The sequence below is a fragment of the Antechinus flavipes genome, chromosome 4, assembly GCF_016432865.1.
Source record: "Antechinus flavipes isolate AdamAnt ecotype Samford, QLD, Australia chromosome 4, AdamAnt_v2, whole genome shotgun sequence".
NCBI lineage: Eukaryota > Metazoa > Chordata > Mammalia > Dasyuromorphia > Dasyuridae > Antechinus > Antechinus flavipes.
Genome location: NC_067401.1, coordinates 39,130,684 through 39,147,207, shown reverse-complemented (window position 1 = coordinate 39,147,207; position 16,524 = coordinate 39,130,684). Strand labels below are relative to the sequence as shown.

Genomic DNA, 16,524 nt, shown 5'->3' with positions numbered 1-16,524 from the left:
CTACCTTTGTGGGGATATCTATCCAAGAAATTTCCTGTTTTCTGGATGACTCTTCTTTTTATTTATCCCTAATTCTTCCACTTAGAAACAATCAATTCTTTCCCTTTTTTGAGTGTTGAGTCTGCTTGGTTAAGTTAGAAGATTTATCCACTGTACTAGGTATTTAATTTCATGTTTTATATAGTACCAAGCAGACAGGGCTCAATAAAGTTCTATCAACATCATTTTACTGGTTTCATAATCATGACGATACAATGCTGAACTCAGATTAAGCCAAAACCATCTCTTAAAAAAAAAAGTCAAACAACTGGTTATGCTTTAACAAAAAGAAAATATACATCATCTAGATTCCAGAGTAGTCCAAAGTGTGACCCTGAAATATGACCCTGTACTATGTATTTCCTGAGACAATGCAGAACAAAAACTTGATGAGCCCAGGGAATGCTACAAAAGTAAAAACAAGAAGTAATGTGTAGTTTTCACAGAGAAGTACAACTAAATAAGCCTACAGACACCTGTGTTTGTATTAAGCATATAAATGTGTGCAGCATCACCACCACTTTGTACTCTGGCTTTTATCAACCTCACAGCACCTCTGTGGTAAATGTAATGTTCTTAGAAAAATTAGGAAATGGATCCACCTGTAGGATAAAAGATAAAAAGTAAGATGGCACTCATTGCCACAATAAGATCACTGCAAGCTTGAATTTCTTTTCCACTTCATTTTCTCACACAGAAATGCTATGTAGATCAACAAATAAAAAAAACTTAAATATGAGCTTCTTCTCTGACAAGCTTGTTACCTGTAGCTGTTTTATCCACTGAATTATAATCTTCAACCACAGAATCCTCAATCACATCACTGATTTTCTGCCATGGCTCCAGCTCCTCTTCCTCACATTCCATAAACAGGTCGGTATCTGCCATGCTATATGAGAAACAAAGAAATGAAAAGATTGGCATAATTTGGAGTAAGAAATTAAGAAGAAACATATCTAACATATATAGGACTGCTTGCCATCTAGGGGAGGGGGTGGAGGGAGGGAGGGGAAAAATCGGAACAGAAACGAGTGCAAGGGATAATGTTGTAAAAAAATTACCCTGGCATGGATTCTGTCAATATAAAGTTATTATTAAATAAAATAAAATATTAAAAAAAAGAAGTTAAGCAGAATAAATAATCATATTCTTGGATCCACAGATCCAAAGATCAGATTTCGAATGATCCAGAATTACAATATTCCTGTTGTATAAAGATGTGTCTGTACAAGAGGCATGTATGTGTATGTGCAAATCTGATATACACACATATATATTTATAAGTATATACATTTTAAAAAATCCATCCTAGGAGAATGGCTTCTCTGACCATTAAAGTGCAATTTATTAATATCTTGTACTTGATATCACTCCCTTCCAAATTCATTCTCCTCCCACCCTTCTCCCCAGTCATACCCTATAATAAAAAACAAAAAGAAAAAGAAACGTAGATCAGCAAAACCAATCAATTCATCAATGAAGTCTAATGGTATAAATATTATTTTGTACCAACGGTCCTGCCACCTCTGCAAATATGGCAAGCACTTGCATTCTTTCATTTGATATGACATTTTAAAAGGCACTTAGGCTGACACATGCCTGAGAGCAAATCACTTAATCTTTCAACAACATTGAACAACTATCTAAGGCAATAAGTTGAATAACTATTTGCATTGCTGGATAGTTTTTCCTCACTGAAAGGTACCTAAATCAAAGAAATCATAGAACCCAACTTAAAGAAAATACACTGAAGAATTGGTTTTCTTTTCTCTACACTTTCATTTGGTGACTATCAATTCCCTAGAGTTCAATTATCTCTATTGCAGATGATTGTCCAGATACATATTCAGCTCCAGTCTTTCTCCAAAGAGAATTTCATTAATTTACTGATAGACATCTACAACTAAATGCCCTGGAAGCATCTCAAACTCAAGATGTTCAAAGTAAAACTGATCATAGATTAGCTTTTCCTCCAAAACCCACCCCTCTTTTGTATTTCCATTTTACTGACATATTACATGTTTTTTTAAACATCCAAGTTCCCAACATCAGTATCAACTTGGGCTCTTCATTATCAAATCACCTCACTTATCTAATCAGTTCCAATTCTTGTTCACAGAATCTCTCCTATAAGGCCTCTTCTCTTCTCTCACATTCAGCCCTTTACCAATATCCTTCTTTTTTTTTTTTTTTTTTTTTTTTTCAATATCCTTCTTATAAGGCTCCTTGATGCAAGTCCCTCCCTAATCTAACCTATACTCTGCAGAGTTACCAAAGTGGTTTTCCTAAGGAGCACTCTCTGATCCAATTACCCACTGCCTACCCCATTAAGTCCAGTAATTTTTTACTACTTCTAGGATCAAATAGAATCAAATCAATGTTGGGCTTTGAATTTCAAGTTCTTCTCAGCATAGCACCTTTCTATCTTTCTGCTCTTCTTATACATTCTTCTCTTCCATACACTCTACAGAATAGTCATATTGTCCTTCTAGCTGTTTCTTATACACCACAAAAACTACCTCCAATCTCCACTCATTAACCTTGTGCCTGAAATGCTCTCTCCTTATGTCCATCTCTTATATTAACCTGGATTCAGTTCGATCTCAGTTCATTTCATCTCCTCAGTTCTCTGACACCTTTCCTAACCTCTCTTAATACTTAAATGCCTTCCCCTCTAGAGATACAAGTTACTTTGTATCTACTTTGTATGGATCTTTTATGTACATTTATGTATATACCGTGTCTCCCCCATTAGAACAGAAGCTCCTTGAAGGCAGGTATTGGCTTAGCTTTTTCTTTGTATCCCCAGAACTTAGCAACAATATGATGTTTTATGCTTCCTAAATGCTCACTGATCAATTAACATGTTTCAGAGAAGATTCCATGGGTCTGACATAAATGACTATTTCTATTTTAAAAATAAAAGGACAACTAAAGAAAACAGTTATAATGACTGTCCCATCCTCAATGAAAACAGAAGGCACAAGCAAGCTTTCACAATCCTATAGTGCATAACTTCTTAAAACTTTTTCCATTCACAACCCCTTTTCACCTGATATTTTTATGCAGTCCAGGAATATAGGTATATAAAATAGGTATACAATTCAAACATTTACTGATAATAAATCATAATTTCACAACCCCACACTCAGTTATGTGACCCCATACAAGATCACAACCCACAGTTTAAAAAGTTTTGCTATAGTAGACTTTATTTTTATAATCATACAATTAGCAAATAAGTTTCTACTGCACTGTGATTACTGATTTGGAAAAGTAAAAAATTTAAATAGCAAAATCTGAAGACCACTTAAAAACATCCCTTAGTCATTTAAATAATATAAAGCCAAATGAAAAAAGATCAACAATGGAAACAACTTTTTCAAAGGTCTACTGACATCAAATAAAGGCATGAGACAATAAACAGTTTCACCTATAGTTTTTTCAAGTGTCTTCTACTGAATTTAAACTAAAGAGAATTAACTGACCTATCTAGTGACTAAAAGGCTAGCTTATTCACATGTTAAAACACTATCTGGATGAGGCCACAATATTTCACGATTTTTTAGTGAGATCCACAATACTGTGAAAGGGACTGGTTTAAATATTCACACGGAAAAACAAAGTAAATAAAAGATGAATATCACCCATATTGTGACATACAATTAGGCATCCTTAGCATGTATATCCATTGTTCACTGTGAATGGACAAATTGAGTTTAGAATTAAGAAAACCGCGTAGAATTAAAAATTGGGATTGATCAGACATAGGAAACTGCATAGTCATCCCATAATGCTAAACCTAACAAGAAAGCATAATATAATAATAGTGACAACTTTTGCTAAGAGACTTTCACTATTAAGTCCATTCCACCTTTGGAAGTCTTAAGAAGTTTCCCTCTCATTTCATATTTATTTTGTATATAAATTATTTTGCACATATTATGTTTATATGTTATCTTTCTCTGCTATTAGATTACAAGCTCCTTAAAGTGAGAGACTATCTTTTGTGTCCCCAATGCCTGACATAGAATCTAATAAAAAATTTACTGATTGATAATACCGCCCTAAAGTCTGTCTGTCTAGAAATGTCATCATTCCTAGTTCTAGCATCTGGTGAAGCAAAATATTTTTGATCCTTCTTTCATGTCAACATTCCAAATATTTGAAGTAAACAAATGAATGCCTCCAAGACTTTTCTTCAAATAAACATACCTAATTTTTTCAATCAATACTTTATGGAAAGATCTCCAAGCATCATCTTGGCCAATTTCCTCCAGATAATCTTCAGGTTATCAATTGCCTTCTTAAAATGTGGTTTCTATAACTAAACCAGATACTGCAAAGCATAAACCAAAAGGAATCCCTACTCTTAATATACCCAATATCATCCAGTCTCTACCTGAAAACCTCTACCACCTTCCCTTATAGTCCTTTATACTTAGAGGTAGTTCTCATTGTTAGATGTCTTCCCTTAGATCAAGTTTAAATTGTCCCGTTTGTAACTTTCTATCTACTGCTTCTAGTGCTGCCTTCTGGAAAGCAGAACAAAATTCATGTTCATGAAATTAGAAAGTCCTTTCTCTAATAATAATTTTTTATCATTTCATCCTTTTTTCTGCTTTATGACTCCTAGTCTTTTTCTCCATTTTTACCATGACCTCCTCCCTTAGGTCTTTTCCAAGCCACCAACCCCTATGCTGGCCACATTCTCCTTCCTTCCCTATCTTGACCCAAAGGTAAACCACTTCTACTTTATTCTTTATTTACATTTGAGTTAATTGCCCTTTTACCCCATAGTAGATGACGACCACCACCTAATGCCTTTGCTATTTACATGAGAACTAGAGAGCCTCATAAAACTGTGCTCACTGGGTCCTATCCCAGTCCCACATATCAGCTATTCTAAACTCTTATCCCTCCTCAAGATTCCCATGGTAGCTTTTACTAAACTTTTTCAGTTGAGGATCTTCCCTGATAACTTCACTAAAAAAATCCCAAATACCTGAGGTCATTTACTCTATATTCTCTCTTCTCCTCCCCTCTTCTAACATCACTCTTTCATCTTCCCTTACTATTTCCTCCTTCACCCTTGTCTTACACAAAAAAAGGGGCTGGCTCTTCTTGCTAAGACAAATACCTCTAACACGTACCTTTGATCTTCCTTGCATTCCATCTTTTCTATCATCTAATATGCTCATTCCCACTAATTTTCAATCTCTCCCAATAGTTTCTCTGCTACCTACAAACATACCCATGCTTCCCTTAGTTTTAAATAAACTTTTACCTGATCATTCTATCTAGCTAATATCTCTCCTCCTTTCTGTCTAAAGTCCTTGAGAAAATCTACAAAATCTACTTTGTAGATTTGTATTTTCTTCTAAATTCTGCAATATGTTTTCCAACATCATCATTCAACTAAAACAGTCCAAAGTTACCAATGATCTCTTAATTGTAAATTAATTGTAATTGTAAATTGTTAATTGTAAAGGCCATTGCCTTTACTCATTCTTGATCCCTTTTGATATCTCTGAAGCCTCTGACAATATTGAGCACCCTTTTTTCCTATTCTCTCTCTAGTAGGGGGGAAAGAAGAGGTGACTCTGCTCTCTCCTGGTTCTCTGCTTACCTGGGTAATCATTCTTATCTCCTTTGCAGGTTTTTCATCTAGTTCAAACCCACTCACTTTGAGTATCCCCATGATAAAAGTTTTCTGCAGATGCTCCTCACATTTATCTATTCCTAATGTTCACTGCCTACTGACCATATCAAAATGCATGCACTATAGTCATGTCCAAAAGGGAACTCATTATTTCCCAACAGCCTCAAGCTTCTCTTCTCATTCTGCTATTACTACAGAGGATACCACCATGCTTCTAATCATAAAGGCTCATTATCAAGGTATCAGTCAAGACCCCTCAAACTTATATCACATGTACAATATGTTGCCAATTCTGTTATTTAAATCTTCCTAAAATCTCATATAAATATTCTTTCTCCATTCATACAGTTATTACTCTGATGAAAGACCTCATGACCTGGACTATTCAGTACAATAGCCTTTTCACTGGGCTACCTGCCTCCTCTCCCCATCCCTCCCTTATTCCAGTTTAGCCTACAACTTAACTGTCAAAGTGATGTTCCTAAGGTGCAGTTATGATTGAGCATTAGTGGCTCCTTAATACTTCCAGGATCAATATAAACTCCAATGTTTGGTTTTTAAAGTCCCTTATAACTTGAACCTTTCTTGCCTTTCTAATCTTATATTTTACTCTCCTCTATATATTCTCCAAATCAGTCCCATTGGCCACTTTAGTAATTTCTTGATTTGGGAACTATCTTCCATGTCTGCAGTGGTCTCTATCTTTATCTCCTTGCTCAAGACTTAGCTCAAAGCTTTGGCCAGAATCTTTTACCAATCTCCCCTACTGCTACCAATGCCATCCCTCTTAAGACTGCCTTCAATTTACACTGTATCTCTATACCCTGCAGGCACAATTGATTGTATGCAGTCTCCTTATTATAATGTAGCTCCTTTGATGAAAGAAGCTATGTTTTTACCATTCTTTGTGTTTCAATTGCTTAATAAAGTTCCTAGCACATAGTAAGGACTTAATAAATGCTTGTTGACTAATTTTTGAAACTGTCCAAAAGCCACATTCAAGTCATAAGTCATATCCCTGCAATTCCAGTACTCAATCTACTCCGCTATCTATTTTATTTATCCATCGCATATTTGTGAACAGAAATCTTATACAATGAATTTTATTATTACTTAGCCCTGATAATATTAACTGATGATAAGTATTTGTAGATCATTTTCACAGACCTTTTTTTTTCTTTAAACTTTGACCAACTGGATGAAATATTTAGAATATGTATGTTTTCAGTAAGCTAGGAAGACATCTTTTCTGAAAGACAGGAATTCATTTCTATTTGACTAGAAACCCTAGTCTTTAAGCAAATCACTGCTATGCAAATCTGTATGAACTTCCAAAAAGCCTTGGCTCTCAATCATTTGTACTGTTTTAAATTTGTTTTTCAACCTTTGTAACCTCAACATGAAGCAATGCCTTGATCACCATAAACATTTTGCAGATGTTTATTTTATTGAATCTTCCTTATCACAAGAAACATTGCATTCTTTGGGGTTTTTTTTCCTCAAGGCAGCATAAACATGCTCAAATTTTCTTTAAATAGAAACATTAAATTCTACTGTCCTGTTTGCAGTAGAAACTCTTTTGAAATTAAGGGTTGAAAAAAGTAATTTTTTTTTTTTTTAATGAAAGGTGCTGGGCCTCAACGACTAGAGAAGGGCCAGCCTGATTATGATAATGTAATGCAGTATTATCTCTGTAGTACAAGGGAAAGCAAACATGAAAGATTCAGAAGAAACTGGGAAGACAAGTATTAAAAAAATGATGCAGTGAAAAAAAAAAAAAGAGCCCCAAAACCCAAACACAACAACTACAATATAAATATCAGGTAGAAAGCAGCAAAACTCTGGTTAACTGTAGTAGTCTCTTAGTATCGTTATGTTGAAGTTAAAAGACACTCCCCTCCATGTTAACAATAGATTCACACAGGTATTTTGTTGGTAAATGTAACAAATAAATACACACACACAAATAAACATACAAATAAATTGGTGTGTCCTTTAAGAAGATGTCAAGGGAATCTTTTTACTATTTCTTAGCCTTCAATATAGAAACAAGTAGCAATGTCAATACACTTTGCTTACAATTAAAGACTCAATTCAACTTAGTGAAAAATCATCTTCTCCAAGGATTCAAAACAGGGAACCAACCTTGATCATTATATCATAGACTTAGAGATGGAAAGCACTTTATAGGTCCAAACTCCTCTTTTTATAGATGAGGGAACAGGTCCAGAGAGTGAGTTTAAGTAATTTGGTCAAAGTCACACAGATCAAAAATGGCAGAACTAGAATTGAGAATTCAGACTCAATCTATCATTTCTTCTGTATTATGCTAATTCGCATGGTATTTCAACTGATAATCAATTGTAGTTCAGTACCATGCATTACTGAAATCCACATTAACCAAAACACTATTATTTAACTATTGGTTTCAAAGGTTTACTTTTTTCTCACCAAAAAAAAGGACCATTTTTTCTGTCTTTCACCACTCCTATCATAAGGGGTAGAAATAAAATGAAATACGAGAGATGGTAATTCATATAATAAAGTAATCCCAAATTTTTCTTATCATAAACTACTATTGATAAAAAGTTTTGAACCTGTATTCCCAATGCATATATTTACTTACAAAGTTTCATATTATTATATTAATAAGTATGTACAAGAGACAAAGGAGAATTTTTCTAAAAAGATAACAATGAAATAAAATTTGATCCTATACACCATTAAAGAGCCAATGGAGTTTCCTGAGCAAGGAAATTATAGTCAGACTTGTTTTTTAGGAAAATAACTTTGGCAGGTGTGTGGGGGATGAATTGAAAGAGGGAGAGATTTAAGGCAGAAAAATAAATTAAAAGATTGTTACAATAGTTCAAGCAAGAGGCAGATTAATGGTTCTGTGAGTAGAAAAATGGGGATAAATTGGAAAAACAAGGCAAAAATAAGATTTTGAAATCAAGTGAACAGAAATTAATATTTAGGTTGTGAATTAAGTAAAGAAGTATTGGTGCCCTCAAGAATAATGAACTTTAGAAGATGAATGGAATTTGGGGCAAAGAAAATGTAATGAGATGTGATGCAGATTAGAATCCATCCCTGTCTTCTTGATCCCACCCACCCAAAAGGGGGATGGAGGGAGGGAAGGGAAAGGCTCTTATTTGTCAATTCTTATACAGAATGCTTGCCTTCTTGAAGACACAGAGGTGATCTAAGATTTTCCAATGATATCTGTCTGATGCTGATAATAGTACTGGGGTAGCAGCTAGCTAATAACTGCCCTGGGGGGGGGGGGGTGATGGCTCTTATAATTGGGGAAATAAGGACCTTGCACAGTAAAGGAGGAGTCAGAGTGAAGAAATATTGGGAGATAATAGATATGGTTATATTAGAAAGAAATCTCATTATGACTATCTAGAGAAGGGATTCAACCCCATATCTATTAAGATTGGTTAATTAAGGGTGTCAAACCATAGTTCTTGCTTTGAAGGCCATGGCTTTTGGAAATTACTTTTGGAATTTCATCTTAATTAATCGTGGGGACTTAATTTTGGATAAAACTTCCAGATAAAAGTAGAAATTTCAGAAAACAAGAACTCAAGTGGCATAAACAACCACCTAGGGGAGGAGGAAAATATGCATGTGAAGTAGATAAAATACTTTCCACTATGTAAACAATTTTCCCCAGAGTAGTAAAAGGATATGAGCAAAAAGAAAAACAAATGTGCAAACTTTAAGAATTCTCTAATTTAGGGTTGGAAAAAGAACTATAGGTCATCCAGTCCAATCGTCTTATTTTATATATGAACAAACAGTGGGAGTTGAAGTTGTTTTGTTCAGATTCCCAAGGTAAATGGCAAAGGGAGATTAGAATTCAGGTCCTTTGAAGGAAATCCAGAGCATTTCTTCTATAGCTGATTCCTATTATAAAGTTTAAATTCCTCCTTTTGGCATTTAAGGACATTCTACACTTTTAACAATGTACTATCTTTTTCATAATATATTATTCCCCTCTATAAATTCTAGGTTTCAGTCAAAATAGACTTGGTGGGCTGCCATCTGTGGAATGCTCTTATTTTATGGACCAATTCGAACCTTACCTATCATTTAATTCAAACATCTCCTCCTCTATGAAACTTTTCCTGATCATTGGTGGATAATAACCTTTTTCTTCCTAATTCTATAAATAACCATGTGAACAACATGCCTCAAATAATAAGAGAAATGCAAATTAAAACAGACCTGAGGTTTTAACTTCAAACTGCAAATTGACAAAGAAAACAAACAAACAAAAAGGGAACAGTAAATATTTAACTTTTTGGATATCAATGTGTAATTACGAAATAAGAGTAACTAAGCTGTTCATATTCTTTAACCCAACAATTCCACTACCAGTCATATATGTTAGAGAGGTCAAAGGTAGAAAAACAGTAATACTTTCTGTGGTAGCCACAAAGTAGGTGAAGGGAAGAATGAGAATTGATTAGTGGGGGCAGCTAGGTGGTGCAATGGATAGAGCACTAGCCCTGAAGTCAGCAGGACCTGAATTCAAATTTGATCTCAGACACTTAACACTTCCTTGCTGTTTGACCCTGGCCAAGTCACTTACCCTCAACTGCTTCAGCCAAAAAAAAAAAAAAAAGAAAAGAAAAGAAAGAAATAAGAATTGATTAGTGAATGGATGAGTAAATTGTGGTATATGGATTTAATGAAATATTATTCTATAATAAATTTTGAATGAGGAAGTCAAAGAAATACAGAAAGATTTTATATGAATGAATTAAATTAAGTGAAAAAAGTTGACCCCAAAGATTAATGTAAAAGAAAAGATCACAAAAAGATAAACTGAGTAATCGAAAAAACAATAATGTTCTGAGAGAACATAATGAAATAACAGATGCCTAAAAAGAAAGGAAACCATTGAGGCAAAATGTTACATATACTGTCAGATACAGTTTATTTGTTTGTAGAATTGTCTTAGTTACAAAGGAGAGTTCAATCTGGGGGGTCAGGAGCAGAGGTATTTCCAGAAATGATTGTGCTACAAAAGAAAAACAAAAATCCGCCCCCCCAACCAAAAAAAAAAGTCTTTGAAAATAAGTAACAACACATACCTCCCTCCTTTTTGTAGAAGCAAGAAGTACTCTGTCAGAAAGTTGCCTACACAGACACTTACAAGTGTTACACTATCAAGTATTTCTTTTAGTTGTTTTTGTTAATAGGAGAAGGTCCAAATTCTTGGGAAGATTCAGAAAAGATATTTCCAGAAATGAATGACATTAAAAACAAAAGGCAACAACAAACTTTAAGGGGCAGTCAGATGGCACAGAGTCCTGGTATAAAGAGGAGCTAAATCAAATACAGCCTCAAGACACTTGACACTTGACACTTGCTAGCTGTGTGATCCTGGACAAGCTACTTAATCCTAATTGCCTCACCAAAAACCCCCAAACCTTAAATTTGATCATTAGATCTTTTTTAAATTAAAAGGTAGTGATTAGCATACTAAAACCAATAAATAAGGAGGATGACAGAGAGGATAAATATTAAAACTATACTAAGGTATTCTCATTTTACTATATAATCATTAAACTTCATTTTTATTAATAAATTTTGGTTTTACATCACATTCCTTTTTGAAGTAACCCTTTCTCCTTATATAGCAAGCCATTCCTTGTACAAAGATCACAAAAGGGAAAAAGCTGCCCTGTGACAAAACCAACCGAAAAATCATCCCCATTGGACAGTATGTGCAGTGGGGAGGATAATGACACCCATAGTGCACAGTCCCAACAAGAGGGATGGGAGATACATTTTCTCTTTTTCTTCGAGGCCAAGCTTGGTCATTACAGAGAGAAGTTTCAGGTTTCTGTTCTTTCCATTTACATTGTTGTAGTCATCGTGTATAGTTTTCTGGGATATTTATTTCACTCAGCAACACCCTTCTCTGAATACTTCATGTTCATCATTTTTATTCAGTAATATTTCACTCACAACTCTTCCTATTTCAGTAAAGATGCTATTTATTAGAAAAGTTTCACAATCAAGTCAAATGCTGTCTCCATATAGGGTGTTATCAACGTGTTTAAGGATCTGTGATTTCACTGCTTGATGGAACTTCTTCCCCCTTATCTATCAATACATATTGATAAATAGCTCAGTAACTTCAAATTCTAAAAGCCCCTTCGTGGGGCACTGAGAAGTTCAGAGATAGTCAGGGTCAGGCAACCAATACATGTCAGAAAGAGGCCAAGTTTCTATCCATCTTTTCTCCTTCTCTCTCTCTCTTTTACACACACACACACACACACACACACACCCGTCTCTGTTTCTCTCCCCTTGGGTAACTTACACATACATTAGTTCTTAATCATATTTCATTTTTCACATGTGGATAATTTACTTATTTAAAAAATTATATAAATACCCATCAGCTTGAAGACATCAATTTCTTTGTGGAAAAAATCAAAATAAAAGAAAATCTTTCAAAATTTCTTAATAAAATGTCTAGCAAGCACTAATTATGTTTGACCAATAAAAAGCTTTTTAAACTACTATACTGATTTTAAATGTTATTCAATTAGAAAAAGCTTCTTACTTTCAAATAAATAACTGATAGCCTTTAAATAGCTATTATATAAAGAAAAATGCCCAATAAACTGTATATCATTCTTTTAGTATTCTTCTGATTGTAAGTTATATTCTTCTAATAATAACTGAGACAGGAGGGAGATAAATTTCTTGTCATTTCTAATCCAATAATGCAGCTTGTCTGCAGAGAATTCAACAGCTAGATAGTTCTTTTAAAAAGAAGTGAGAAAACTGTTCTCTGCTGCAATACAATTTACTAAAGGGTGCTATCAACATACGGAATATGTATATTAAAATAGTAAAAATCATATTCTGATGAAGGCGATATAAGATTTTATTAATTTAAATACCATACAGGTCATTTTGTATATCTGAGACTATTACTCTCTTGGCTCTTTATCAGAAGTAACAAGTACATGTTCAATTCAAGGAAAGATCTACAACCATATTTAAAGAGTTACTGTCAATCTTTTTGCTAATTTTAAATATCCACACTTTCTAAAATATTTTAGGAACAACAAAGCAAAGTCTCCTTCAATTTGATTAAATGGCAGCAACCTATGCAATAAGAACAATTTTCATATGTTCATCTTATATAAAATTCGATTCATCAGATTTAATCAGTTTGCACAATCTAAAACCATGGAGGAAATTGCACTCATTACAAAGAGTCCATTCAAATACTGCAAAAGAGAACACTTGTTTTGACAACCTTGACACTGGACTACCTTAATGTAAAACATAGCAAATTTTTTTTCCTGGTATCTTTCTACAAAAACTTGGGAAACCTGGGCTTGATTTTGGATTTTTCTCCCCATCATTCTTCATTAGTACCTTCACTTTTTGAACTTAATACTGACCTGCACTTGTTCAGACTTTCAGAAAATACCAAGGCTGTCTGGCCTAAAAGCTGCCCTAACAAGAAAAGAAGCAATGCCATCTCTTCCCAAGCCCACCAGAAAATATAAGCATAATGTGCAAAGAATCACTACTTGTTATTTATTCAATTTCCTGGTTTTTATAACAAAAAACGATGAAATCTCATTAAAAACACTAAATTCTATCTTAACAGAAAAATTGAGTGTCTCATTATTTAGTTAATGGTACTGAACTGAAACTTTCTTTTGCAATGACATCTAATCTTTTACAATGACAATCTTGAAAATGATGATTGTGTAAATTAATGCATGACTATAATTTTCTTGAGGTGGAAAAAACAATTGCTAAATGCTTCCGATACAAAAAGTTCAGTTTCAGCAAAAGAAGCCTTAACAGAAAATGTCACTTCTCTCAGTAGAAGTCCACAGTTAGTAAACCCCCTATCAAAAACCGTTTAAGTAAATGTTTTTTGTCACCAGTACGAAAATTTTTCGGCTAACTTAATAGAAAACTATGATGACAAAAAAAAGCACCTTAAAAAAAAAAAACCGACAACAAGCTAACAAGGATCTAAATTAAAGAATTGTATGAAGTAAATTCCCACTATACAAAACTTTTTCTCAAGAGGCCAAGTTTCCAGTCTTGCCAAGGGGCAGTATATTACTAACAAATGAATTATCTAGACTCCTGAAAAGTGGTTCAAAAAAGTAATTTTGTGCAATTTTACAGTGTAGGTTAAAAGTTTCATTTGCCTTTTGCTGACTCTGAAATATTAAGTTAGCTTCTCAAATTCTCTTAGATGGAAGCTCCAGAGCACTGTCGCAAAGAAAAAATAAAACCAAAAAGTTACAGTCTCTTCCTTCAAGAAGCATTCTTAAGAATAGAACCTAAAGCACAGGATAAACACAAAAAAGCTCACCCAAGTTACACCACAAGTGTAAGGGAGTGAAATGGAAAACGAACTGCCTTGTCACCAAAATAATTCATTATGACCATTAGTTCCTTCAATTTGTGCTACATCATCACTAAAGGAAAGCAAAAGAGTCCGTGGCAAGGTACAAAGAATGAACAATGTTGCTACTATAAGAATCCATCGGAAAAAAAATCAATATAGGGATCATCAGTCATCGGAAACCAACACTTCCTATTGGATGCCTCCAGTAAGCAGAGTTTCTTCAAGAGGGCATGGACACTACTCCCTCTCCCCGCCAACCAAGTCTATGATTGAGAGAGGTTCGCATAAAAGACGGACCAAAGGAGGGGAGACCACCGCTGAGCAGAAGAGGTGGCTGAGTCAAATCTCGATGGCCCCTCCTCTACAAAATGAGTAGAGCTGGACTATTATTTTTGGGATCTCCTCTGAGGCCAGACCATTACTCAAGATGAGAAATACTAAAACGCACCCTCCTGACAGTTTCGGAGAACGCCCAAAGAAGTTGGGGGAGAGGAAGAAGGGCACCGCTTGGGGGTAAAAAAGAGCTGGTGAATAAAGGGGAGAGCCAACGTTCCCTCTACCAGGGTGTCAGCAAAGGAAGAAAATAGTTCTTGGCAGAAACATGGCGCCCACCGCGGCAGGACATCTAACTCCCAAACTGTTGTCATTAAAAGCCCCTCTTTAAAAAGACTAAAAATAATAACAAATCAGATCGACATCTCTACGAGAAGATAGGCAGGCCCCGGACAGACGGTTCGCACCTTGTAAGAGGCTCGGGGGCCCGTCAAACCGGGCAGAGATTACATAACCGGGGTGGGTTCCATCCACCCATCACAAACCAGAGGAACCCCTCCCCCAAAAAAACCCCAACAACTCTTCGCTTGCTCCCTCCCCAGACTCGAGAGGCGGCAGCGGCAGTGGCGAGTGCGTAACCCCCAGTCCCGATGAAAGAATGTTATCCCTCCGCCTCCCCCACCAACCATCTACTCCGCCGCAGGCTCGCCCCCCGAGAGCGAGCGAGAGGAGGGGGAGCTCGCCAGGCCCCTCCCCCTCCGTCTCGCGCCACCGCCTCCAGTCCCCCTCCCCCGAGCCTCCCCCCTGAGTCGAGGCTCGCGCATCCCCGCCCACCCCCTTCCCGCAAGGGAAGCGGGGACGTCGTGCGAGTGCGGGCATTTAAGAGGGCGGCGGGAGGATGATGTTGTGTAGGGTAGGAGTTGGAGGAGGGACCTAGGGGGACCTCCCCTCCCCTCCCGTCCCGCGACTTCGAGGCGCACGCACGCATACACGCTCGCGCCGCGCCCGCTCCTCCCTCCCTCCGCCACCTCCGCTCGCTCCGTGATTCGCGGTGGACGCGTGCGCGCGCGCCGCCCTTTCGCGCGCCCCCCCCCACTTCCCATCCCCCTCCTTCATTGTCTCCCGGCCGTCCACCGCGGGCACCGAAAAGATAACGGAACCCCGGTAGAAGGGGTGGAGGAAGAGAACGTCCGATCACTCACCTCCTCCCGTGGTCGCCGCCGCCGCTTGTCTGACTTGAGTAAGGCGCCGTCGCCTTAAAGGGACCTTACACCCCGTCGCTGGGAGAAGGGGGTGGGAGGGGACGGTAGTACAGGGGGAGGGGGAGAGGGAGAGGAGGAAGAGAGACTGGCCAAGCCTCGGCTCCCCGACGGGGAAAGGAAACCCCCCTAGGGCCCGAGTGATATGGGGTTGTTTTTTTTCCCCTGGGGGGGCGGGAGGGCCCCGGGGGAGGGGGGTGGGGGGGGCCAAGGAATGTGGCTCCGTATACGGGAGCTGGCGCGGGGGAAAGAGAAGCCGACTCCCCCCACCGACCCTCCTGCCCTGCGGAGGGATATGTTGGCGTCACTTCCGCCCTCCCCCTCTCGTGAGTCTTCGATTGGCCGGGCCGGCTGCACGTCACGGGATCACCCAAACTCCTCGACCCGGTCTTCTTTTCTAGTCAAGTTTGACTGGGCCCTCAAATAAATAAATAAAGGAAAAAACACATTTCTGAGGAAAAAAATAATATTTTTAATAGTATTTGGCAGCAGTTTTTCATTATAAAAAATTAAATGAAAATGGGCTTGCCCAATGAAATGCCACCTCATTTCACCCTATGGATTCCTAAACATGATCTGGGGGGTCTTCCTATCCCCACCCAAGCAATATGATGATGCCCAAAGGAGAGGCTTATGCCTCTGTCAGAGGGGAAGACTTGGCAGGGTCAACCTAGGCTAGCATAGTGTATCATTGGTTGGCTGGAAGAAGGCACAATGGCTCCTACCCAGTGAAATCCATTTCCATGTCCATTCCACATCTTTGCATATGGCATTGTTTTCATGAGCAGCTCCAAAAAGGTAGACAGTGATTTTTCCAGGCATTCTATTCTAGGCAAGAAGACTTATCGAGGCTCAGTTGAGTTGGTTGTTAC

The 16,524-nt window shown here is 37.1% G+C and overlaps 1 protein-coding gene across 9 annotated transcripts in view; it reads right to left on the bottom strand.

Moving 5' to 3' along the window:
- The window catches only part of POGZ (pogo transposable element derived with ZNF domain), a 60,814-nt gene extending 44,727 nt beyond the window's left edge, over positions 1 to 16,087 (bottom strand). For 3 of the 9 annotated variants that reach the window (XM_051992646.1, XM_051992647.1, XM_051992649.1), the window contains exons 1-2: positions 15,596 to 16,087; positions 804 to 928 (exon numbers count right to left, since the gene is read on the bottom strand). In XM_051992646.1, the coding sequence (XP_051848606.1) occupies positions 804 to 927 (124 nt within the window). In that variant the 5' untranslated portion in view covers position 928; positions 15,596 to 16,087. The remainder of the gene's footprint in view (positions 1 to 803; positions 929 to 15,595) is intronic. The other 6 variants (XM_051992653.1, XM_051992655.1, XM_051992651.1 and 3 more) reach the window with 5 other exon arrangements.
- Positions 16,088 to 16,524: the final 437 nt, after the last annotated feature.